A 26,215-nucleotide genomic window follows, 5' to 3' on the forward strand; every position below is an offset into this window, starting at 1 on the left:
TCGAGAAATGTCTCCCTTATTTATTTACTTTCTTAACCATTTCTGACAATTAAAAAAGATACTTTAAATATTTGTTGCATTCGTTCGTTGTCATTTGTGATGCAGGATGATTGAATGTGAGCCCTTAAGTTTTCAACGAACATTAACTGGAATTCTGCATCTGTAAATTGAACAATCTTAACCTTCAGTAGAAAATAGGAGTTCTGAACACTATTCTAAGCAAACTTTTAAAAATCATTTACGATTAAAGTGAAGTCTCACAAGCCAGAAGTGTGACTGCAAGGGAGCTGGAGATGATATGGACGGCATTACTTTTGCAGATAGATTTCCTTTGTGGGTGTCCAGAAGGCTATGGAATGTTGTTCGGAGCTCTTCTTTACAGAGAAATTAACTAAATTTCCTTTTAGGAGATTTTAGCAACAGTCTTTGTTAATACTGAGTTGCAGTTGTTGCTGTTGTAGTTGTGGTGCTTTGTACTTTTGCTCTCCGTGAATAAAAACAACTTTATTTTCTATCAATTTTACATTTTACTTTATGTTATTAAATTGAGTTGAAGTGATACGATACTTGTGTTGTTTTGACAAAATCTTATTTTAATTTAGTGGGCAAACACAAAACAATTGGAAACCTTACCCAGAATAATCTGACACGCTGCCTCTCATCAATTTATTAAAATTGAGAGACCGCCATACTGACGACTCATAGTTTCCATGGCAACAATTGTTTAAAATGATTAGGGGGAAATGGAATTTCACAATAATTTACGTACGAAGTGGAAGAAATACAATTGCAAAAACATGTTTTGAAGAGAATACTGGGTGATTTACGTTCGTCTCTGATTCTATCTTGTAATGATATCGATAATGACCTTAAATAAAACCGTGTCCTTGATAATCGGCGTGTTTGTGCTGTCGGCCGTATTTTATTTTGAAAGCACAAACAGGAAGCGGTAGTGATTTCCTCGGTCGGACTTGACTGAAAGAGAAGAAGTTCAGGAGGAGGGAGTCACTATGCTCCGGCTGTCATATCAGACTGGTTTGACTTGAGGTGGGATTTTTAACATTGAAATTTAATGTTAAAGTTAATTTTTCGACCCAGCGGAACCAGCTTCGTCGTCCCCGGAGAACCGAGGCAGGATGTCTGAGCCCGCGTTCAACACCACCGGATCCCTGCTGCTGCTGCCGGTCAGCCAGTCCCTGGGATTCCCTCTGGACCAGGTAAACGCAGCCCAAACGAAGTAGATCCTGCGGTGATTTCCCGGTCGAGGGGATCCATGGTGCTGTCTGTCCGTTCCGGTTGTGATTTTTGTGACGACGCCCACATTCTAGTTCATCCACAACTGTCAGTGGATTAGAGTCGCTCTGCGCTTCATTTAACCCCCAAATCGGTGCCAAAAGCTTCCTCCCATCGTCGGGTTGTTTGCTAGTGTGTATTTCTAACCGCATGAACCTCCTCTGCCCCCCTCTCAGGTGAACTTTGTGACATGCCAGCTGTTTGCCCTGGCCGCTGCCTTCTGGTTCCGTCTCTACCTCAGTCCCAGCCGGGCCTCCCCCCGGGTCAGACACGCCGTGGCCACCACCATCGGCTCGGCCTTTCTCATCTTCTGCTTCGGCTGGTAAAGAACCAGTAAAGTTCAGTCGCAACGATGCCCTGATTTGGTTTTTGGCCTCATCCGATCACCCCTTCACTGCTGACACCATTAGCCAGGGAAGCTAAATAACTCTTAGAGGTTTTGGACGTAAATTTTGATCTCTTCATCTCAGAGGTCAGACAATGTCGTTTCAAGTCCCGGACTTAGTCGTTAATAATTACGGATTTGAACAAATCCATCAAATCAGAGACATCCCACCAGCTACATTTACTTAAATCACCATTCAAATTCAAAGGACGGTGCCCATCTTCTAACAGCTGGTGTCTCCCTGCAGGTATTCAGCTCACATCCTGGTGCTGGTGACTGTGTGTTATCTGATCATGGTCTTTGCTGACATCGCCAACGTGCACAAGTAAGTGCCGCTCCGCGTGTTAGTAGCGAGTTTGGAAATCCACTCACGTTCGCGGAGCTTTAGGAGATGGTGAATAGTTCCTGGAATTCCGGGGGTGATGGTGAGCTGGTGTTAGAGTAAAGAGCTACGCTGCGATCAGCTGCAGCCCAGTTTATAGACCAGACTCTTCTGTCAGGCTGTTTAGTCATGGTGCCGATGGGCCAAATCACATTTCCACCATATCAGTAAATTCTAATCGGTTACATCTTCTGGTCCAACTTGTCCGACGGGCTCGGCTCTCGACTTTACCTGTGGGCAGATTTGAGGATCTACCCGGCACCAAGAGGTTTAGATCGGCGGTTGGTACGACACTGTTCTAAACGCGTCGTTTCCCAAACGCGTCACGCCTTCATTCCTTTATTCGTCACACACACTGACGTGTAGTGCACGCTATCATCTCGCTGTTCGGGGAAAAATCTATTGAAAAGCAGCAGCCTGCCATCCCAGCCAAACCAGTCCGATGGCCGGCTGCAGAGGCTAAATCGAACGTATATGCGAGGCTTTCCCTCCTCCCTCTTAACACACTCCATCTCACCACTTGTATTTGCATGCAGGTATTCGCTGGTGACGGCCATGGGTTACCTGACGGCGTGCCAGGCGTGCAGAGCGTACATCTTTAACTATGCAGTCCCGTCCACGGACTTCTCCGGGTAAGGCCAACCTCTTCGGCCACGCCTGCTGTGGGGACGGCGCGATGACTCAGTTCACCCTGTTATCAGCTAGCTCACATAGTTGTGCAGCCACCAGCAGCCAAGGCCTTGAGTCAACACACACACACACACACACACACACACACACACACACTGGTGATGCACATGCTGATAAGGTGTTTCTAAATCGAACAGGTGAGTGGAGTTATGAAGAAAGCGTGGCCTTATTAGAAGCAGTTAGCTTGAAGTTCCAACTCTACCCGCAGACACGAAACCACAGATTCTTTCCTCAGCTGCTTTCACGCCGACGGCTCAGAGTCTGAATTCATGCTCCGTGCTGGTGATCCCACCGAGAGAGCTGCCGAGCCTCCCCGGACTCATTAAAGCCACACAAATGTTTGGCTAAAGCTTGTCAGGGGAACGCCTGAGCTATCTGGAACATCCACACATCCAGGTGGATTCCGCAGCTTCTCTGCCCAGTCCTGAACGGACCTGCTGGCAGCGGCGCTCCGACCGCGCGTGACAGCCAGAGCTGCGATTCAGAGTCCGCTGTATTAGATTAGAGCTCCAGTTTCACTCGGCCTCTCGCTCTCAATGGTGTCCATTGAGGACGAGTCCTGTGCTGAAATGAGAGTAGCCACAGTTCAGTCTCATACTCGGGACAGCTCGGGACAGCAGCTTCTGGGACAGTGTCCCAGAAGCTGCTGCATCTGGAAGAACAACGGCAAAAGTAGAAGCCGAAGTAGGTCACAATCCCGCTCTGAGAGTGTTTCTGGCTCACAGTGCCCACAGGAACCGGCGTGCATGTGGGATGACGACACGCACACATTCTCAGAGCTCTGGTTCCGTCATCAAACCAGAGTTGGAGGCTGGAACTGGTCCGTTCAGTTTGCCTGAGACTGAAACCTCAACATCGGCTGAGTCAGCTCCGTAGATTCAAACACTGTGTGATGGTGATTTGCACCGGAACTGCCCCTCGAGGTGAGTCAAATCTGCACCGTGCGTCACCAAGCAGAGGTTCCAACCCCCCTAGTTTGGGTGTGAGCTTCCTTCGTCCCAGACCCACGCGTTGCCTATTCAGACGCGCTGCTGAGCTCTACCTGCAGAGGCTGGGAGCTTCCTGCCACATTCCAGTTAAAACATAGTTTACCTTAAAGGAGCCCAACCCTCCGCCGCCCTTCTCTTTGTCTTGGACGCAGATGAAGAATTTCAGGGATTGTTGCCACATGCAGGGGATCACCTGGAACCTAAAGGAACGGTTGTTATTCTGTAGCCTGTCAGCAGCCGTCCTGACCTGTTCCTGGTCCTGGTCTTCCTGAAAAGACGATGTCGTAACCTTCAGCCGATCACTTCAGTGAACGGGAACAAAGACGTCCTTATAGTCAACACGTAAGACACGATAGCAACAGGGAGGACAGACAAATGTGCAGGAGATGGTTCTAGGGACGAGGAGCGACCGGAGACCCGACCTGGGTGTGTGTGTCCATGACTCGTGTGGATTGGAGCTATTTGTGTCACATGGCCGACAAAAATCTAACGTCAGTCTCCATTTTCAGGCCTCTGATGATCGTGGCCCAGAAGATCACCACGCTGGCCTTCCAGCTCCATGATGGTGAATCTCTTTCACTGCAGCTATTAAATGAGGTTAAAAATTTAAAAAAATAGCAGCATATTGTCTTGTTTTTTCAGGTATGTGTAAGAAACCTGACCAGCTGACACCAGAGCAGAAGCTACTGGCTATCAAGTAAGGTTTCACTGCTAAACCCAAACCCAAGCTGCACCGCGAGGCATCAGGGTGTGTCTGCGTACTTTTTGTAATGCTAATAAATATTCTTGTATTCTTATTATCCCCTCTGAAGTCGGCTCCGAACGTTCATCCAAATTAACATCTTAATAAACGACTGTTTCTTCTCCCGTCGCCAACGAAGGACGGTGACAAGGAGATGAAAATCATGGTGAAGAGCTTATTCATGTAAAAAAGGGGGGGGGCAAAGCATGCTGGGAAAACAGAAGAGAGTCCCCACTTTGCATGTGCATGTTTATGCCTGTGAGCTGATTAAACCCACATCCATCAGCGCCGCCAATGCTAAAACCAGCCGCGTTTGCTAACCCCGCGGCTCTGAGTGATCGGCTCAGGCAGCAGCACTGATTTGTGTCCCTGTGAGGATCCACTTTCATTCCTTTATTTGTGATTCCGGTCAGTTCTGGTTTTCCTGCCGCCATTTGAAGCTACGTTGACACTGGCGTGCCTTTAAGAATCAATCACTCATGTGACACGCAGGTGATTCCTGTCTTAAATGTGTGGACGTGTTTCCAGCCGCCCTTTGATCACCTGTAGTTTTGCATCATCCGAGGCGCGAGCGATTCTTCCTTCAGCGATGTCCCCTCTCGTGTCCTCAGCGCCAGGCCGTCTCCGCTCCAGTACCTCAGCTACACCCTGAACTTCCTGAGCGTCCTGGTGGGGCCGTGCAGCAACTACCGGGACTATCTGGACTTCATCGAGGGCAGACACATCAGCCGGAGGCTCAGGCGCCTGTCCGGAGCCTGTAACGGACACAACGGCCACATTACGGCGCCGGACCCGTCGCCTCTGGTAACGCCCGCGGAGGCACCAGCTTGTCTGGTTCTGGTTCTGCAGTGAAGCTGCCACGTGTGCTTCCACCACCGCAGGGCGCCGTCTGTCGAAAGCTGCTGGTCTGCAGCGGCTGCATGCTCTTCTTCCTGGTGGTGACGCGGTCCCTGCCCATCCGACTCAACGTGGAGCCCGACTTTGTCAGCCAGAACTCCTTCCTGGTCAGGCTCACCTACGCCTTCTTCTCCGTACAGGCCGCCAGACCCAAATTCTACTTCGCCTGGACGCTTGGTGAGCTCCCAGGAACCTCCGCTGCCTTATGATGATGATGATGATGATGATGCCTGTCTCCTCTTCCTCCCTGTGCTGCACCAGCTGATGCGGTCAACAACGCGGCCGGTTACGGGTTCTCTGGGATGGATGGAAACGGTAAAGCGTCCTGGGACCTCATCGGCAACCTGAACATCCTGGGGATCGAGGTGACGGGCCGTGACCTGCTTCTCCCGTGGCTTCGGGATCGCCGCCGCGCTGACGCTCAGTGGGTTTGTTTGTTTCCAGACGGCGACCAGCTTCAAGACGTTCATCGACAACTGGAACATCCAGACTGCGGTTTGGCTCAAAACGTCAGTGCTGAACTTGGTTTCTGGAGCCCAGATTAGCTCCCGTTTCCTGACCGCGTCCGTCTGTCCGTCTCAGGGTGTGTTACGACCGAGCCCCCCGGCACAGGCTGGCGCTGACCTTCATCCTGTCGGCCCTGTGGCACGGCGTCTTCCCCGGGTATTATTTCACCTTCATCACCGCCATCCCCATCACCATCGCAGCACGGGCAGTAAGTGCACGCTGAAATAAAACAGGCTGGAGCCCGAAATATTTGGGTCTTCTGCTGCAGAGCTCTCTCAGAATGCTCTGAAACTCGTCTTGTTTACGCCTCTGTTGTTCCGTGTCTGGACACCAGATACGGAAGTCTGTCCGCCACCACTTCCTCAGCTCCAGAGGCTTGAAGCTGGGCTACGACGTGCTGACGTGGGCGGCCACCCAGCTGACCATCTGTTACACCGTCATGCCGTTCCTGCTTCTTTCGGTGGAGCCGACATTCATTTATTACAGGTACGTGAACCCCTCAGAGCCGGGGGGGAAACCAGCACCACCACTCACTGGGAGATGTTTAGCTAGCTCTCTCTGACACTCATTGAGCTTGAAAAAGTTCCAGAATTCTCCCTTTAAAGTGGCATTTCCTGGTCCTGGTCCCGGTCCCGGTCTGCCCGTGCCAGACCTGTCACACACACCTTGGTACAGTCCGCAAACCTCCCAGTGACGCTCTTTCCTGTCCTTTCAAGGTCCATGTACTTCCACGTGCATGTCATTAGCATTCTGGCGGCGGTCGCGCTGCAGCCTAAACACAAAAGCAGGGAAACCCGGACCTCCTCCTCCTCCTCGCTCTCATCCGTGAGCCCGGTGCAGTGCCAGCCTGATCTCTCCAACAACAACGGCAAAATAGACTGACCCCCTCTCTCTCTCACACACACACACACACACTCTCCCAGTCCCAGGCTCTCAGTCTATGGTCTATGGTTCTCTCTCAAAGACACCCCCCACCTCCTCCCCACGCACCCCCATTGGCGGATCGCCCTGCTCCGACAACAATGCAGCGGAGGAACGCTCACTTTCTGATGACTCCTCTGGTGGGATCTGAGCCAGCACAGTGGGACAGCAGCTCATAAACGGGACACACACACACACACAAATTAGAGAACAAGACACAAGGAAACATAATGCGACACGTACTCTCTCCTCCACACACTCATACTGTGTCAGCGTCTGTTGCCGTACAAAGGCTGCACTTGTGGGGGCAAAACAAGAGCGCAGAGGACAAGTGTGTGTGTGTGTGTGTGTGTGTGTGCGTCGTTGATGAAGAGCGTTGAGGCTGGACGGCAGCTCGGCTCCTCCTGGCGAGGAGACCAAAACAATTCAGCAGATCAAGTGAAAAAGGAAGAGAAGGCGTTGTTGTGTTGTGTTGTTGTTGTTGTGTGGCGCTGCTCGGCACAAGATTATACCTTTGCAAGATTTAATAAGCAGTTCTAGGACTTCTTCTCCCACGGGGAAGTTAATAATTGAATGTGTTGTTTACCGAGACACTGGTGCTGGATGCCTGTCATGTGATTGAACAAAAGGCGAATGAATGTACAGGAGATGTAGAAGTGCAGCTTGTTGGGGGGGGGGGGGGGTCGACTTGCCAGAACTTCAGCAGCAGCAGAGACATCTGCTGGTCATTTGCACGGACTGACCGAAGTGATGAGGGTAAGTGGGCCAGGAGGCCTCCACAGTGGTTTGGTTCTTCATGGTTCTAACAAGCTTTGCTAACAAGTTCAAACTGTTCCGTTTGTGGGTTTTTTAGCGTATCTGCCTGGTGAAGAACTCTGAGATTGTATTTTAAATGCATCCTCAATGAAAACTGAATCCCCTCCCGGTGTGTTTTAAAGCTGGGGAGGTTTTTTTCATATAATGGTGCCCACTTTTAAGTTGACAGTCACCGGTTTGGGCTGTGGGGACCCGAAGGCCCCAAAGGTGTCGGAGCAGCCTGAACCTCTGAACCCGCTGTGCTGTAACTGAAGTCCTGGCACCGTCCCGACTGTGTGTTCCTGCTGCAGCCAGATGAGCAGTGTTGGGATTGTGAGCAGCTACGTTTCAAAAAAATGTCTATTGAGTGTTTTTGCAGTGATCATTTCTGATCCCTGTTTTAGTGTTGATTATTAACGATTCTTTAATGAATAAAGATGCAGTTGTCTGTGAAGAGAACCGTTTAATGAAGGACTCGATCCAGATGTTTTTTCCAGCTGTGATTCCATTTTAGCAGCCGTCCCTGCGCTCTGTCCTTCCTTTGGGAGACGTCTGAGTGTTTGTTTCCAATGACAACCAGGGGAAAAATGGTGGAAAACAAGCAACATCAAGCACCTTCCGGAGCTTGGGCCTGGGCTCTGGGTCTTAAGGGAAAACAGAATTTTCTACTTGAAAAGAAATGAAGAGCTTAAAAGCAAACTGAGCCTCAGTGTTTTTCCCAGCAGCTTCTCTGATCTGCTCCCAACATCCAGGTGAGATTCCAAAAACGGAGCCATTAATAGATCATTCTATGCTGGATTCCTCGTCGTCACACAGGAATTTCCCTTAAATGCATTTATTAATTCAGATTGAGAGCGCGATAATCAAATCATCTACAGGTTTAATATATAAATGTATCAGATCTGAAGCCGTCTCACCTGCACGCAGGCTAAAGGAAGCGTGCAATGAAAAGGTCTTTAATTAACAGGGTCTAGAAGGAATGAGGGAGTGTCCCACATCCAGAGCAGAGGCTCCCAGGACTGGTGCAACAGGTTGTCTGCTCCTCGGATTGCGTTTCCTCCGCATATTTTGAAGCAGAATTTTGAGTAAAGACACCAAATTTGACCTGGAAATTCTGAGAAGATAAATCTGAGATCAAGATGTGACATTTGCAGCCATAAATTAAACAAACGAGATTATGAAAGAACAGTTTAGCTTCCCTGCTTTACATCACCTCTTTAATTGTCCGTCTATCCTGTTAAGACTAAATTAGTTGTAAAATCTAGTTTGCAGTATTAAAATTCCCGAGACGCTACTTTAATGTGCCACTTCATCCCCAGGGCACAATAAAATGTGACAACACCAGTTTAAGGGAGTGTTTGCTGTTTAATTTATATTTAATAAGACATTTCAGTCTGGACCAAACGGGACTGGAGGGCAGATTTAAACACCACTGCACTCTTCTTTTCTTAAATCTCTGCTCTCTAACATCATTCCCGACTGAGCTTCACTTTCACACACGGTTCTCCTTTAATGATTTATAATCAAACAGATACAATCAGCTGTGTGTTTCTTAAAAAATTAGTAGTGCATGCAGGGTGCGAACCAAGCAATCGGGTCAAAAAATACAACAAAAACCAAATTAAAAGGAAAACACTACGTTGTGTTTATACTAGCACTGTGACCCTCATAAATAAAGTAAAAGACTCTTCTACAAGATACATCTTCAAACAGCTCAGTTATGGTACAGTTCTTTTTCTATTCTCTTAAGTTATCATCCGAGATAAAGAGAAAAACAGTGAGCACGTCCGTGAATACAAGTGTGAATATTAGAACTAAATAAATAACCATCCGTCTCAAACCTGATTAAAATCATCAATAGGAACGGTTAGATCTGCTGCTTAGGAACACTCAAAGCAAAACTTGATTTAAGACTTTACAGATCTGTCCTGCTGTTGCCTTTCTTGGCTGGTAGATTTTACAGGTGTTGTTTGTTTGTTACAACAAAGCAGGAATATCAGAAAATAAAAAGGCGAGGAGAAAAGCGTCAACGACGCGCTCGGGCCGCTAGGGGGCAGGAGATCACTTAGTGTAGCCAAAAGACAACCAAAATCTATTGTTAGTGTAAAAAGGTGGCAGAAACTGAAACTAGCTGACTGATGAGGGTCTCCTGAGGTAACCTTCCTCAAGAAGATGCTATATTCTGCACAGTATCCTTCTTTATTTGCCTCTATTTAAGGGCCTTGTGGGATTATCGCAAAGAAGAAAAGCAAGATTGTGTGCGACAAAAATGTGCTAGAATCTACAGCAAATACAGATATTACATCATCAGGCAACTATACATATATATATATCTATATATGAGATGGTTGTCACTGGGTTTTGTTGATTTAAATAAACAGAGATTTATAGTTTAATCTGCTTCTGTGCTTAAATCTTCACTTAAAAGAATCATCAGGAGGTGTCCTGGGTCGTCAGAGTCGGTAAAAATCCCCAGTCGAACATATTTGCTGCTTTAATGTTCTGTGAAAACCAGATTTAGAGGAAAAACAAACGGGTCGTCCCTTGAATAAGTTATTACACGCTTTCCTCGCACGTCTACGGTATCAAAAGAAAGCCGTCGTAGTGGGAATGAGGCACTAAGACGAGAACTATGACATCATCATCATCATCATCATCAGACAGATATATGAGAGTAAAACTGATCCAAACCTCTAGAAACATGTTTCAGCTCTTGCATGCGTTTTTTTTTTTGCTTCTAAATAATCATGTCAAAATGCTGCGAGTGCTCCTCTGGCTGTGGTCGTGCACCTGATTAAAACCAGGCGGTAACAGACGTCAGTCGTCTTTGAGGGTGCGCTCACGTGTGTTCTGGTAACGGGGGGGGGGGGGGGGGGGGGGGGGGGGGGGGTAGCAGCGGCAGGATGGGGCGACCCTCGCGTCCGTGTGCTTCAGCTCAGAGTTCACAAATCATAGCTAAAATCCTCTTCATCCTTCAAATTAAAGTGCTCCTTCCATGATGAGACAGCCTGGGATTTGGTCATGTTTCTGGACACACACACACACACACACACACACTCACACAGAGCGGCCGCGACCAGTCAGTCCCACTTTAAAGAGTCCCAACACTCAATTTGGTTTCAGTTTTTGCTGCTCTCTGTGGGAGTGGGAGGCGCTTGCGCTTTCTCCTTCACCTCCTTCTTCCCTTCCTTCTTCTCGTCGTCGTCTTTGTAGAAGAGCAGAGGGAACATTCCCAGGATGCAGCCGATGCCGACACCAATGGCTTTGCCCTGCGCACAGGAAGCGAGGAGGGAACGTCTATTTTAGACTGGAGTATTGACAAAGTCATTCTTTTATACTTTAAATCAGGGGTGGGGAACCTCCGGCCTCCGGGCCGTATACGGCCTACGAGACCATTTCTACCGGCCCGCAACGCAATAAGATTTTCCCGTTTTCTGAGATAAAACAGACGGTTATGTTATGTCCGAGTCAAGGTCAGGGTCAGTGAACACAGCATGTGATGTACGTAGTTGCTTTAAATAAAGAAAAGAGCGGAATGAGCCTTGACGAGCTAAGCTAACCAAAGCTAAGCAAAATGACTCCATTACATACTTTTACCTACATTACGTGACGTTTCCGATCAGACTAACTAGCCAGTCTTTGCTCACACAGGGCGCCCATATGCAGCTGGGGGAGGTTTCAGTATGCTGGCCCTGACCCCGAAAGGGCCAGAGCGGTTATAAATGATGAATGATGATACAAACCGAGTGAGAGCTGACTCTGGTCTGCCACATGTCAGCCTGTTTCGGGCTCAAGTCAGGGATCTGCATTCCCAGCCGGGACGCCAGGGCCTCCACGTAACCCGCCAGCCTGGAGCAAAGGGGGGGAAGAAAGGGAAGACAGAAGAGAGGAGGATGTTACAACCTTCATGATGGATGAAGACACTCGATGAACGATTCAATCCCTCATTTTTCGTGCACCAGTGTGCCGCTCCGCCTGGTCGACAGCAGGCTGCAACACAGACGACTCCAGGAATCAATAAGAATGTTTAAAACAGCCTGTAAATCAGCTCTGTCACAAACGTCAGCGCGTGACAGAATGATACATTTCCCATCTGAGGATGGAACAAAGACACCTGATGAAGAATAAGGATGCAGCAGGAGGACTCGTCCCTCCGTGCTCGCTGGAACTGGTCAGGTCTCTGGTGTCAGGCCGACCGCTTATTAGGAAGCTTATTCGCTGGGCCTCATATCGGACAGGAAGTGCATGAGGAAAAAATCTCAATGTCAGTATTTTGAGCCTGGTCTCCAGCTCAGATAGTGGCACTAATGGATCCTCACTCCACTGCACACACAATAACCTGCAGCTTCGGCTGATGAGCCTGAGGAGGACAGGCGGCGAGTGTGAGAGGGATGAACGAGAGGCTCTGCTGAACTGCTGGAGCATGTCCAGGAGCATGTCAGATGATTTCTGTCACAGCAGGATGGAGACCTTCCAGCTGTTTCCCTTTAGGATTCTGTCTCTCAGCAGCAGTTTCACTCATTTACACGATGAAATCTATTGATCTTCAGGGCAGTTAATGCAAAGATCACACCGACAGGGGGCAGCACTGAGCCCTATGATTAATGGTCAGAAATCAGTCTGTGCTCCAATTCTTCTCACACACACACACACACACACACACACACACACACACACACACACACACACACACACACACACACACACACACACACACAAAATGAGTCCCAACACATATAACTCTGATGGATGATGAAAAGGAGGAAAAACAGACATCCTGTGGGAGGATTTGCAAATGACCTCAAAAGGGTTAACTAAGAATGTCAGGCATAACTAAACCAACAACCGTCCCAAACAATTTCCTTAATTGTGACTGAAATTGGTTAATTGTTTTTTCAGTCTCATAACAACAATTTTGTGTCTCCCCTTTACAACCACACTTTTCAGTTCCTGAAACCAAGCAGCTAAACAGAGTCCAGCCGATTCATTTGGAAACTGGCGACTTTGGATCCCACAGATCTCTACAGGATCCTTTACAGCCACCATTTGTTCCCTCTTTGAAATGAAAAAAGGTATTTTCCATTAACTGGACATCAGCAGGGCCATCGCTGGGCCTCAGTGGACCAGTCCGACAACCTTCTGGGGCGCTGCTCTGAAGCCATCATATTGGGACAAAACACATTTGTGTGATCTAATTGAGTCACCGTGTCAAAGGGGCTGAAGTGTGATGAAATGTTGTCCGCACTTTCTCTGGGCTTCTCCTGAGAATCCATCAGAGCACACTGGAAAAGCACCAGTGTGGAGTTTGTACCTCTGCAATGACCCAGTAAATAAATGCACCAGTAAAGCACCATTAGATCACGGGAGCTGCGCCCATTCCTGACGACACAGTGGGACCATCGGACACCAGGAGCCACGTGAGCCTGATGATGCATCAATAGTTTAAAAAAGCTCCCTTGCAACCATCAAAAACCGTTTTTTTTTTAAAGAATTATAAAACAAAGCCTTAAAAACTGATGAACGGTTAACTCAAGATCTCCCATTCACACATTAATCATCTGCACTGGGTAATTAAAATAGCCACTTTAAGCTCCGTTCCTCCGCCCTGTGTGTACGATCTACAGACAAACACAGTACGTTGGGATGAATCCACGTTAGCTTAAACCTGGAACCCGAACCCTTCACCTAAGGTCAAACACTGCTGTGTAGTCTAAACATCAGATTAATCCGAGTCTGTATCCTGTCAGTGGCTTCCTTCCCGTGCTCGGACTGACATATTAGCGTGACGGGTTTTCCAGAAGTCTGCGGTACGGTGTCCTGAGCTACTGTGGAGATGCTTGCATTTACTCTGTCAGGGAGGGAGAATAAATGATCGTCGCTGTAGCTTTCACTTTTAAAAACCTCTAATTAATGCAGCATTCACTTGCTGTGTGATCCTGCTCTTTTACACTGACATCATTCCAATTAGGCAAGGAAGAGAGAGCGAGGGTGAGAGAGCATCTGTTTGTGTCAGAGAGAGAGAGAGAGAGACTAAAATTCTTACCCCAATCCTGCCAGATCAGACACCAGGTTGCCAAGGGCAGCAGCTGTGGAAAAAGGAGAGACGAGGGTTGAAAAACTTGAATTTAGTCTTGGGGACGCCGAATATTTTTGCTCGAGAGTCGTCCCACTGAGCAGAAATATGCCGCAGTACCGTCCAACAGAGCCGGCCTCCTGTGACCGCGGGTTTACCTGGGAATGTCCCCGGCGTGGGTGGACAGCGAGTGATGAGACTACGGGAGGAATGCTGCATTAATGAATCTGCCTGTTCTGATGGCTCTCACATCATTAGTGGTTCCTACACAGCCCAGTCAGCCTTGTGCTGACCCAGAGTACAGTACAGCCGAGCCGCAGCAACACAGGCGCCCGTGGGGGTGGTTCTAGAAATAAAGGAGGCTGGATCTCTGTAGAGAATCAATGAGGCCTACCCTGCTAAAGCAGCGTCGCCCAACTCTAGGAGTGTGAAGCACTTTTCTGGCCACGCATGCAAACTGGATACAATCCCTTCCCAAACTCCATCGTCTTTCTGCTGACAATCATTCATCTCACTTGAAACGTGGAGAAAAACCCGTCACAAAGATGGAACCACTCTGGCTACGGAGACCTTCAGAAGCTGTGGAATACTGACAGCAGTCTGTGCGTGTGTGAAGCCCAGATGTAGCCGTTAACGGCGTCCCAGCGGGCCTCTGAGACCCGTCCGTCCGTCCGTCACAACGGAGCAATGACTGGGTTGGACTGATGCTCTGTCAGGTGAAGTCTGAAAGGTGAAGGCGACTGTCTGAGCCAATCAATGAGCTGATGATTTAGCTGAAGCCCAGCTCCTTTTGGGGTATTGCGCAAGGACACCGAGCAATTTTTATTTCAATTTGCAAGCCAAATTTATGAATAACTGAATCAAACACGTATGAAATTAAATCACCTTTCAGGTCTGCTGCTGATGCATCATTTTTACACTTCATTCATCCTTAAACCAACTAGCATTTAAAAGAAAATCCTCAAAAATGCCCCCCCCCCCCCCCCCCCAGGTGAAATTCACACTGCTGCTCGCTATGGGCTATGAACCAGAACAAAACACACTCAGACCCACAGGAGAGATGCAAGGGCAGCAAATGAACTTGAAAGCATTTAATTAGTTTGATATGCTAATGCGGGATGTCATTAGAAGTTAAGAGGAGCTGGAACACAAACATTAGTGTAACATCATTACTCAATTGTAATGGATACATCAGGATGTGAGGAGGATACGGCTCGTCCAGGGCGCCGTTTCCATCCCCCATCATTGCCTATCACGCATTTACCACGAGACCATTTTCTGACACCGGCACTCCATCTCTGTTGAACGAGCCGGGAAACACTGCATCCTAGAAAGGGTGATGGGTGGACTCGGCTGCAGATTTGACACGAGTGCTACATCACTCCACACCAGGAACAGATACCTGCACTCCGGCTCCACTGTAAGCTGGGGTGAGAAAATGATACTGCTGGGTGGAAATGGACTCCTACAGAAACTGGGCGGCCACTGTTGAGAGCCGTACATCATCCTGGTGTTCATCTATCATTAGATCTGGGGGGGGGGGGGAGTATCTGTACAGGACTGCAACTGTACGATATCTTAACACCCAGAAAACACACCTTTGTCGCATTAGATTTCCCCCAATTAGCGTCTTTCCTTTTGCGTTGATGCACCATTTTTATTGATTTTTTCATCCAGCAGCGACGGGTAATTTACTGGAATGAACCCAGCGGAGGCACGGCCGCGTCAGAAAAGCGAGTGAAGCCAATAAAGGATAAAGCCGTGATTTCCGAAACAAGGCGGAGTGGTTTCTCACGTGCCCGTGACTGCCTGACGGACATTTCCCATTTTGTTTGAAAGGATGCGTAACCCCGAGGCCCCAGAGGTCGCTTACCAGCCATGGTGGAAATGCCGAGGACCACGCCGATGGATAATTCAATGTGCGTGCCCTATAAAATCAAACAACCACAGTCAGTGTTGATCTGTTATGTATATGTATGTATGTAGGATATGAAATATGATGCCTTCACGTTCTATCAAATACTCGATGAATCTAGTGTGATTTTTCCTGATTTTAGCTTTTAAACGTAAACAAGTTTTTACTATAGCACCCAGAAAATCATTATTAACCTTATTTGAATCTCTGTTTACATCTTTCTGTTTGTAAAAATCTATTTCTGTGGGTCTTTTCGCTCTAAAGACTCCCCCAAACTTAATCTTCTTTAAGTAGCCGCACTGTTCAAGCACTGAATTAATATGATAAATTCACTATATTCCACTGGGTTTAGATTTTCCTCCAACTTCAAACTAAAATAAAACTTAATAACACACAGCGAGCAGTTACTTAAAGTTAAAAGGATTTCTACATCTACATCTACAGAGAACACTATGGCTCGAACAGATAGAGATTTATTTCCTCCTTTCTCCACATGTGCCTACAGTCTCTTCTCAAAGCAACGCCTGGTTGCCGTGCAGGCCTGGAGCCTGGCAACACCACAACATGCAGACAGACTTACGGCAACGATCATGATGCAGTTGTCCAGGAACCCAAACCCAACGAAGGGCAGCGCATTGTGCAGCAACACTGTAAAACAGCCACAAACATCAGCACCACAGAGGATTTGAGCAAAGTGAAGTGAACTTTGACATTTTGGGGAAAATGTGCAATCAAAAAAGGTAGTTTTAAACAGTAGTTTATCCTTGACATACCTATATAATTCACCAACTATTACATGAAACATGAAGACTTTTAGTAAACTGGAGGTAGAACCATACACGTAAGAAGCACAAATGATGAATAAATGACCATATTTTAACAGCAGAGCAAAACTTTGTCTCATGTGGCCAAATGTAGGACATACATGGACTATGAATAATTTACCATAACTCAACAGAACAGCAATACAGTATATACATATATTTGTATTATTTCTCAAATGCCGGTGGTGAAATCAATGTGTTCCTGAGCTGAAATGAGCTTCACCTTTTTTTTAAAACATCACACTCTTCAGCCAGTATAGCTTTTCTGCAGCTCCGTGTCAGAACACAACGAGGTTAATATTTCGCTGGGCACTGTGTGAGATTACATTCTAAACGGCACCCGGGAAGTTTAGTCTATTTCTGCAAACGTATCCTCTCCATGTGCGTTCTGTACAGCCAGCCAAAAACTACGCGCGCTGGTATGGAGTTGATCAGCAGCGATACTCTCCGGTTCTGCTGAAACTGATGACGCTAGATTCTGAGCCAGCGAGGGTGTTGATACAGCAAACAGAACCTCAGATATGATCTGCCCATATGGATCCGTGGGGCAGTGACAACAGCTATTTGTACATTGACGGGAAATTTTACATTTCTTGACTCCAAAACTCTTGTTTGTGCAGCTTTAGCTCGTGAAAATCGATAAACCTCACAAAGATTTGAATATTTTTCATTTCTCAACACGATACCGTCCCAGGCGATGAACATCAGCAGCTTTTTCTTGCTTGTTTCTTACATGGATGTCAGGGTAACCATGACAACGGTGTAAGTCAGACAATGACCCGTCCCTTGAAGCTGATCAAAGGTGATCGTCCTCAGTGACTCGATCTCAAATGAAGGGTTTCCAGATTTATTAGCATTAAATCCTTTATGAACGAGGATAAAGACGTGTGCTGCGCTGGAAAAGCAGGCAATCATCTTACCGTATCGTAGCTGCGCAGCGGTGGGGGGTGCGATATCCATCTGCCCTGTAATACAAAGAAAATCCAGCATTGATAACAGAAACTTTGGTTTGGTTGTGGCCTTGTGCTGTTTGGAAAAACAGGAGAGGAAAAATGCTTTTGTAATGAGTTCGAGGTGATGGAAAGGAGACGTCTCCCTGATGAGATGTAGATGAGCAGATAAACTCCTCTAGTGTCAGAGGAGGCGCCATTATTAATATTCCACTGTGGGGATAGTAAAGAATATGCAAAACATTTGGCTGTGGAGCAGCTCTACATGAGATTTCCCAACTGCACCCTGGCCCTGAAGTTAAAGAGCAGTCAGGAATGATTAAAAACGCGACACGGCATCCTGCAGCAAAACAAGCCAGAACTACTAAAACCATCATGTTCTGCAGGTTCACTCATATCGGCATCATTGAAGCGATGGAAAATCCACTGCACCTCACTTCCTCCTCTCCTGTAGTGACTCAGAGTCACATCCCTGAGTTTGTTCACCCTCAGCTCAGGTTGCTGACACAAGCGGAGTCTCATTCATCCGCGCCACAGTAAAAGCTGGCACAGAAACACAACTACGGTGCGAACGTGCACAATAGACTGCTTGCAGCCTCTGACTGTCTTGTTTGTCTCCTCCGACTACAGAGGGATGGAGATCCTGCCCAGAAGACGGACGGCTGCTGCAATTAAATGACAACACATTTCTTTGACATTTATATCAACTTCGGGTTTGTTTTAGGCTTTAATTAAAGGCTGTATCTAGTGTGTGCAAACATCCACTGTTCCATCTGACGTCTCCCACTGAAGAGCTAAACTGTCACGCTAAAAATCTAACTAAGCTAACATTAGCAGAAGATCAGCATCAAACTCATTTTGTCATTTAAAAGCAACACCAAGGTCTAAACTACAGTGGTTTCTGTTTTCTGGACCTCGAGTCACGTAGTTTATTAGCCGTTTGGTTGGTGGTGAGACTTATGAATTTTAAATAAACCCTATATCGTCCCAGGCCACTAGACGGCGCCGTATATAGTCGTCGGAAGAAGTCAAGACGTTCATGTCACCAGATGCAGGTCAGAGAGACTCTGATGCAAACGCAGACCAAACACTGAACACACACACTCTTTTGTTCATGCAAGTGCAAACTGACGAGCATGTGAGCTTCCACACACAGCCGAGCCGGGTTGTGAGGAAAACTTTCCGTTTTAATTACGTCTTAATAATCCGTCTCCTATAACTGAAATGCAACTCATTCAAAAGCCTGCTTCTCGTCCCCGGTATCAGACGCAGCCCGGCCACATGAATAAACTAATTCACTCTACCAGAATGTGAGCTGTGCACAAAAGGCTTCATCAGCCCATTACAAGGAGTGCTGTGGTCGAAAGGACAAGAACTGTTCTGGTAGAAAATATTGATTTGCCTCTTGTTGTCACGGCTGCAGTTTCCTGATGATGCTTTAGCTCCAGCAAAGCCAAACACGTATAATGGTTGTGATAAGAAGCTGCTGGTAAGCTCGAGCGAAGACCTGCGCCATTTTTCTCAAGCCTCATTTTAATTGTCTTTCAACAAAAGAACACTCAGTATTAAGCTGAAAGTCTGCGACACCGGTTTGGTTTTAGATCGACAGGTTGTCGCTGTAATTCAGGCGTGTTACGTGCAGGTTTAAAACCAAAACACAAAGGAATGTTAAATGGACAGTAAGACACACAAACAAGGGGGGGCAGGATATTGGGACACAATCTAGCAGACAACACTGAGAATGAACCAAAAAACTCACTAGAAACACAACGGGCGCCGGTCCTGTGGGCGCAAGGACTTAAATACTCTGAGGGGGAGGAAGGACGTGGACACATGTGAAACGCACGAGGATCATCAGAAGGGAAGGAACCTGGAGCAGGAGATGTAAATCAGGGTAAACAGGACCGAACTGGAAGAACATAATCAATGAAAATAAAAGAATGCTAACTGCCGGTAGCAAAACCTGAGCCGCTAACGCCGTGGAGTGTGGAAGAATCTTAACTGGGTCCACAGGTATTTTAGAAAGAGGAGATCCAAGTTGAGGGCTGCTTTATCTGACAGTTTTCCCCTCAACTAGCTCAACTTCCTTCTGTTGCTGTGGGCACAAGATTCCCCACTCTTTCGTTTCAAAGAGATAAATGGCTGAAAGCAGACTTTGCCTTTGACGCCAGGAAACAGTCGCCAACAGAAATCAGAGCGTAAAACCAAAACTCGACTCTGATTAAAACCGTCACCCCGTTAAATAGCTTTAATCTAAATGATAAATGGAGGCACCAAGACCTTTATATCATCCCTTGTTGAGATTACAGTGGTAACAAGTCTAAAATGCAGGCGTACGCTCCATCACAAACAGTGTGACAAAGTCCGTCACTCACGTGTTTATGATTCCTGAACAACTGTAAACCGTAGTTTCCTCAGGGGAGATTATTGATCCAAGAGCCGCATTTTATTGGTGTGTTTTGCAGTGTGAAGGGACAGTGGGTGCGTGTGTGTGCGTTAATGTGTGCCAGCACATTTCTGCCGAGTGTGTGTCCAAGCATCAGCTGCGTGATCAACGCTCCTGACAGCAACACAAAGACCGGAAGCAATTAATCAGTGTGACACTCTTCTATTCTTACGAGATAAACAACACAAAACATATAAAACTTTACTGAGGCAGCAGCGAGGGTTGAACAAAACACCAAGCAAAATAAAAGTGTCAGCTGCTGAAAACAAATGAATGCAGGACAAAAATAGACAAAGTCCCATATCTACTGCGCAGTGCCCCCACAGGCAGAACTCCACGGGGCGAATCATGAACCAGACTATTTAAATGAGGGAAGATAATGAGTAACTCCCCATAAATCCGAAGCGTCAGAGCGTGCCGGCACAAGAGCTGACGTTTAACCACACGGTTACGTTTCAGCAGAGTAATACTGTGAGGGCAGGGGACACGAGCCCCCCCCCCCCCCCAATCCCCCGCACACCAATTAAAGCAGCTACTTCTTGGAAATAACCCTCAGATAAAGGGCAAACTGCAAGGGACCGAAGAGGAAGGGAGCTTCCTTCTTCATCGGTGCAGCAGCTGACAGCAAAAGAGGAAAAAACGAAAGTAACATGACAGCATTTACAAAAATAACACCACTCCTCCAATCGTGCAGACATGCTCACTAGTTTATATCCACCTGGTCCACTATGAGTTAGCTGAAGAGCCGTATGAGGAACCTGACAGATGTTTGGACTTATTTTATTCGACTCATCTGGCTAATTAAAGTGGTCTGTAAACACCTTCGTTGAAATGTTTATGACGCTCCATTAAGTGTGTTCGGGGGCTCCTGCTTTAATGGTCAACGTGTTTAATTAGGTAAACCTGGCAGAGAATAACCAGCAGTTGTGGACTTTAAAAAAGCTGCTTAACAAGCCTCTGCACATTTGGGAAAAAGCCAAAACAGGGAAGGGAACGAAGCAGATGGAGCACAGATCTTTTAGAATCTGCCTGATAATAAGGAAGGGACAAGAAGGTCAGACGCACATTCCCAAAATTCTGATTCCATTGTTCTGAAGCGCACGACGGAGAGGCTGAACAATGAATATTGAACATATCCTGCTCCGAATATGATTAAGACCACGCTTAGGCGGCTCCCGTCTAATCTGATTCAAGCTTGGCTTGGGCGCATCTATCTGGATTTCACTAGAAAGCCATCCCATTCTCCTCCTCGCTCTCCTATTTTCTGAGTTATAATCTTAATTGGAGCCAGGCTGTCTGCTGGGGCCGTTCTCTCGCTTCAAACGCAGCTTTGATGCATTTTTTTTTTTTAAAAAGGGGAATAACTCAAGGACAAACAGCTACTGTGCACAGAATGATTCAAATCTCAGGTCTGATCATGGAGGACCTAAAGAACGTGCTCCATGCTGTTCCAAACACGCTTTGCCCAATCTGGCTGCTCACTCCTCCTGATGAAACCATCATTTATTGAACTCCTCTGCTCAGGTTTCATTTTAAACCAAAGTGTCAGTTTTTAGCCAGTTCATTGAGCTGACATCAACAGAATTATCTGATTAACTCCCACTCCCAAGGAAAATTACCTTTCAGCCAGCAGATCCAACACCTACTGCGGAGAACTCAGAAAATCTGATTCTCTGACACTTAATCATCTAACCAATAATCTAACTTCCTCAGTAGGGAAAATCTTGGCACAGGGAAACTGATTTTTTTCCAAACGGCTACAGATCATCTGCTGGCAGAGCTACACCTGATGGGAAAAACACAATCTGGTGGTCAAATCCGTGTTACGTTTACTGCCCGCAAATTAGAAGCCACCACACGCGGCGGACAGCGCCGGAGCAGGAGCGTTTGCCATGTGTAATTCAGGAGAAGGCTTCACAGGAACACAGCACGGCGACAGCGTCGCAACACCGACGCGCTGAAGTTCATCTGTGCCGACATCTCCGGTTTAATCAGACCGAAGCCTCATTTTCAAGATCCATCACAGATTAACCTGGAGCACACCAGGAGGGTGTAGCCCGTTCTATTATTTATGTGCACGTGTGCATGATATGAAGTGCTGCCCTGGTTCTGATGAGTGTCAGCCAGCGGTACAGACGGCGGTGGGCTTTATTGTGCGTACGATACAAACAACTGATCTATGACCTGAGAATAAAGAGGCTTATTGTGAGATATGGTTCATCTACCTCACTGGAGAAGAAAACTATAAATCTCCTTTATAGCACCGACTTAGGTGCCTTGTTTTTTGGGTAGACGGGGTCTCCCAGAGACCAGGACGAGGTGAAAGAATGAATTTATTTCTCAGCTCAGGTTTTGAAATGAGTTGACGTTTGCCTGGAGGTGGGCCCAGTGAATTAATCGGTGAGTCCCAGCCGAACCTGCCGTCCCAGGACACCAGACAGGTAGAGCGGCCAGGCTGCTCAATAAGAGGTGATGGCTGACGCTCCAGACAGTCACTGTCAGACGCTCCCCCAGGGTGGCGCTTTACTGTCCCCAAGAGGAGAACAAATTGTTCTAAAAACAGTTGGTGCACTCAAATCCACCTCCAGGTACAAATAAAGGAAATTGAACTGGTCTATGACAAGAAAACAAACCAAATCCTTTCGAGTCATTATAAACATGAACATAATGAACAAAACAAATATATAATACCCTTGAAAGGATGAATAAATTTAGAGAATCTTCTAACATTTTGTAAGGAGCAGCTAAAGAGTTTATACCAAAGGCCTCTCCCTAAACTCCTCTCCTCCCTAAACGCAGTTTCTCTTCAGCTTTTGAGGGTCGATTGGTAACAGCCAGCATTTTATCTCTTTGGACATTGTGCCATTCATCAGCAGGCCTGTGGGAAAACAGTGTAAAAGTGCCGATGTCACTCAGCTGAAGTGGGCATGTGGACGGGGAGGATCAGAGATGTCCAGATGGAAGCGACCGAGAGGGATCTCTGGTGGGTTCCTCTTTACATCTGCTGCCTAACGTATGTTCCTGCGAGCCGAAGTAGGCTCACAGGACACCGCCGGCATTTTAATCATTGTATTTTCGCATCATCATTTCATTATTTTCTCCTGACAGAATAATTCATTATTTCTTAACTTAAGTCCAAATATTACTTGCGAAGCTACTTCGGCGGGTTCCCGCTCTCATCCTACACTGGTTATTGATCACATTTACCCAGCGATGCAGAACCCTACTTCCATGACCGGCTTTGTTTTGTTGCATCGGCGTCACACCTCTGCAGTGTGTGTGGGGGGAGTGTTAACACTGGTGAAACGGCCAAATCCACAGAAATCTGCAAAAGATGAAGGGACTTGCAAGGTAATTAGGGATGAACTTCGGCACAAATTACACAGCGTTATTACCAAACGGTTTAAGGGAATATTTGACCATTAATGTCCACGCTCTCGGCTAGATATGAATGGGGTGGGGGGGGTAAAGGGGTCGGGACTGAAAAAATCTCTGCAAGGTGGTGACCAGTGCATTTCAATAGCTGAATCTTCAATAAAGGTCAGTGCGCCTCAGAAAAAAGCACGACCACCTCGGCGGATGCTGCAGTGGACCCAGTTACACGCTGGCTTGCATCACCAATAAACACATATGGAACCTATTGGAGGGGGGGGGGGTTTCGCCGGCGGTCCTGCAGACTCAGGCTAGAATGAGAAAATGATAAATCTGTCAAAAAGATTCATCTGTCAGTCGATAAAGCAGCCGGGGAGAGTCTGTCACTTAAGCAACTACTGATTCAGCTGGTGAGCAGCCTGCACATCCAGCAGGTAAGACAATCCCGGAGGGTTTTTATAGTGTCAAGGTGAGGACGCCAGCAGTCTCCAGTCAGGCAGGAACCACAGTGCTGAGCAAAAAAAGAACTTAACTCCTATTATTCCCTTATCTTAAGGGTTCCAGAGCCCTGGAATATGCACCGACTCAAATCAATACTTTCTTTTTGTTGTTGTGATTGAAAAAAAAAAGAGATCTCCAGGATTAAAATATGAGAAAATCTCCCCACGTCCGTGCCACAATGTGTGCTACTTAATAAAGCAAGACGTTCTGGGCTACTTTGTAACAATATTGCACAAACACACTGAATTTTTAATAAGGTCTTGAGCTCCTCCAGGTTTTCCAGAAGATCCACAATGCAACCGACATTTTCAGAAATGAGCGTAGTACTCACTGAAGCCCCAGCGTGTGATTAAAACACCATCACAATGAGGCTAATTAGAGATTTCTTTTTTTTTTTGTGCCACGTGCTCAATGTTGATTTAACAGAATGCTGAATAGGGAACGAAACAACATGCAATCAGCCAGCATCTAACAAGCATCTAATGACACACAGAGCCCTAGGAGGTGCCACGAATGATGGGAAAACAAATCCTCCGAGTCTGGATGGAGATGGTGGAGGCAATGAGGAGGACAGATGTAGTAGGGGTGAGATTTTTTAACTACAAAGATATATATATTTGTGAAGACAACTGCAGGGTTTAATTTTATATTGCAATAAAAACTGTCCCTGAAGGTGTGAGCAGTGAATGTGATGGGTTTCCCATTAGGAAAAAAACACCGTATGTGGTTGGAAAATATCCATGGAGCTCAAGCGCCACCGTTTCGCCTTGGATGTCTTTTACGTCGCATCGCTTATTGGTTATCGGTGATGAAATCTCTACTTTTAGCAATAATGTCACTTGCAATGTGTCTCATACCCAATAGAGAAGTCTCCCATCACCTGAAACTTCGCTAGTAATCACAATCACAAGATGACTGACAAAAACACCTGAGTTCCCCCATAGAAACATATTAGAAACTCAAATCTTTCACTGTGTGTTGATGCTGATGGTTGCCTGGCTGATGGACGTGCGTCGATATGGAAATCGTTGTAACATCTGATTATTGATCGATGATAATTGATTCTCTCATATATGGGGGTCAAAAGTCGCAATTTGGGTCAGCAGTTCCCTGCAAATTTGTGGCCTCTCCAAAATCACATTTATTTATTTATGTGGTGTATGTGTGTGTGTGTGGGGGGGGGGGGGGCATACCCAATTATCCGAATAGAAAATAAACCTCTTAACGTAGCTCATGATATATCACTGTACTTCAACAACTGGGAATGTCTTTTAAACCATTATCTTCTGTAACATCGACATCACACTTGCCATAACTTTAATCCATGAAAAGGGAGTCAGAAAGACTGGCTGAGCGTCCATTGATCTGGACTCTGTGGTGTACCACGCATTCATCAGAACGGCTGCAGAATACTCTGACCTACCTTGAGCAATGGCTATGGACTCGAACTTGTGCAGCTCTCGTAGCAGGCAGGTGCGCTCAGACGGGTGGAGGCTGTAAATGAAATCCTTGGCCCCCCGGGGCGAGTTAAGGGGCTCCACGGACTCCTTGAGCGGGTGCGTGCCCATGTGGCATCGGTGCACTAGCAGGGGAGCCGAGGCTACAGCGGGGGCTCGGTGGTTGATCAGTCCGGATGTGGTCAACCCAGACCCCGCTCTTAGAGACAGGGCGGGCCGCAGGACTCTCCGCAGGCAGGGCAGCATCTTGGGGAGCTTGGGCGATAATCCTGATGGATCTATGGAGGATAATTCATCATTTTGACCCGAATTTAAAGACCTGCCATGTCGCATATAGGAATTGAAGCCGCCGGCGCGAAACATCGTTGAGTAAAACTCCGTTTGGACCCAATAACGACTGCTAACTGACCCAAGCCGAACATACCCACCTCTGGTCGGGCCAGGATGCGACAGCGACCCACAAATTCAACTGTAACTTATCGTATCGGACGCACCTCAGTCGATGCCCCCACTGTCCCGTCCAACAACCTCCAGGAGAAAGCCCTTGGACACGGAAGCGACTCCGGGTTGAGTCTCCTTATTCACCCGACTCGAGCTGCTTTGGGCGCCTATCGAAGTGCAGCCGACGACCTCCGTCCGAACGTGGCGTTATTACGACAATAATCTCACATTTTCGCTCGCGACGTCCTGGCGGGCGAAACCTCTGGCTGACGGGATGAAGTGAGTGAGGCGGAGGGGCGGGGCCAAACGCGCTCGAAAATACCGTCCAATCAGAGCGCTGCTCTGCCCCCCACGCGCGTTTGACGTAATCGTCACGCGCACACGGACAGCCGAGGCTTAAAATAATTGTCCAAATCTTGGCATTTTAGAATCAAATGTGTCGGTGTAACGTGACCGACGTGACAAGGAGAAAGAAAGGGTTAATTTTTGATTTTTAATAATGAAGTAGCATCCTTAATATTATTTAAGGATGCAGTAATAAGACCTTTATGTCCAACGGTGGTGTTAAAATGAGACAATATGATGTATATTTGAAGGTAACTTAAACAGGTTGATGCGTGAGCGCCACATTCTCG

The 26,215-nt window shown here is 47.0% G+C and overlaps 2 protein-coding genes across 4 annotated transcripts; one reads left to right on the forward strand and one right to left on the reverse strand.

Moving 5' to 3' along the window:
- The first annotated feature begins 991 nt into the window (after window positions 1-991).
- On the forward strand, window positions 992-9,410 carry mboat1 (membrane bound O-acyltransferase domain containing 1). 2 transcript variants are annotated; one of them, XM_003966021.3, is made up of 13 exons: window positions 992-1,217; window positions 1,470-1,615; window positions 1,926-2,003; window positions 2,597-2,692; window positions 4,249-4,304; window positions 4,382-4,436; window positions 5,093-5,285; window positions 5,363-5,555; window positions 5,640-5,743; window positions 5,823-5,887; window positions 5,961-6,093; window positions 6,220-6,371; window positions 6,602-9,410. In XM_003966021.3, the coding sequence occupies exons 1-13, from the start codon at window positions 1,137-1,139 to the stop codon at window positions 6,765-6,767; spliced, it is 1,518 nt and encodes a 505-aa protein (XP_003966070.2). In that variant the 5' UTR covers window positions 992-1,136; the 3' UTR covers window positions 6,768-9,410. The 2 variants fall into 2 exon arrangements, with proteins under 2 accessions (XP_003966070.2, XP_029694734.1); XM_029838874.1 differs by lacking the exon at window positions 1,926-2,003.
- A 150-nt stretch (window positions 9,411-9,560) lies between these two features.
- tmem65 (transmembrane protein 65) lies at window positions 9,561-25,875 on the reverse strand. Of its 2 annotated transcripts, none has more exons than XM_029838875.1 (8): window positions 25,568-25,875; window positions 25,106-25,417; window positions 17,334-17,378; window positions 16,170-16,237; window positions 15,548-15,602; window positions 13,645-13,687; window positions 11,345-11,450; window positions 9,561-10,870 (listed from the first exon to the last, which is right to left on the reverse strand). In XM_029838875.1, exons 2-8 carry the CDS (start codon window positions 25,383-25,385, stop codon window positions 10,721-10,723), a joined length of 747 nt encoding a protein of 248 aa, XP_029694735.1. In that variant the 5' UTR covers window positions 25,386-25,417; window positions 25,568-25,875; the 3' UTR covers window positions 9,561-10,720. The 2 variants fall into 2 exon arrangements, with proteins under 2 accessions (XP_029694735.1, XP_003966071.3); XM_003966022.3 differs by having other exon boundaries at window positions 25,634-25,874.
- Window positions 25,876-26,215: the final 340 nt, after the last annotated feature.

Source organism: Takifugu rubripes, chromosome 7 (genome assembly GCF_901000725.2).
Source record: "Takifugu rubripes chromosome 7, fTakRub1.2, whole genome shotgun sequence".
NCBI lineage: Eukaryota > Metazoa > Chordata > Actinopteri > Tetraodontiformes > Tetraodontidae > Takifugu > Takifugu rubripes.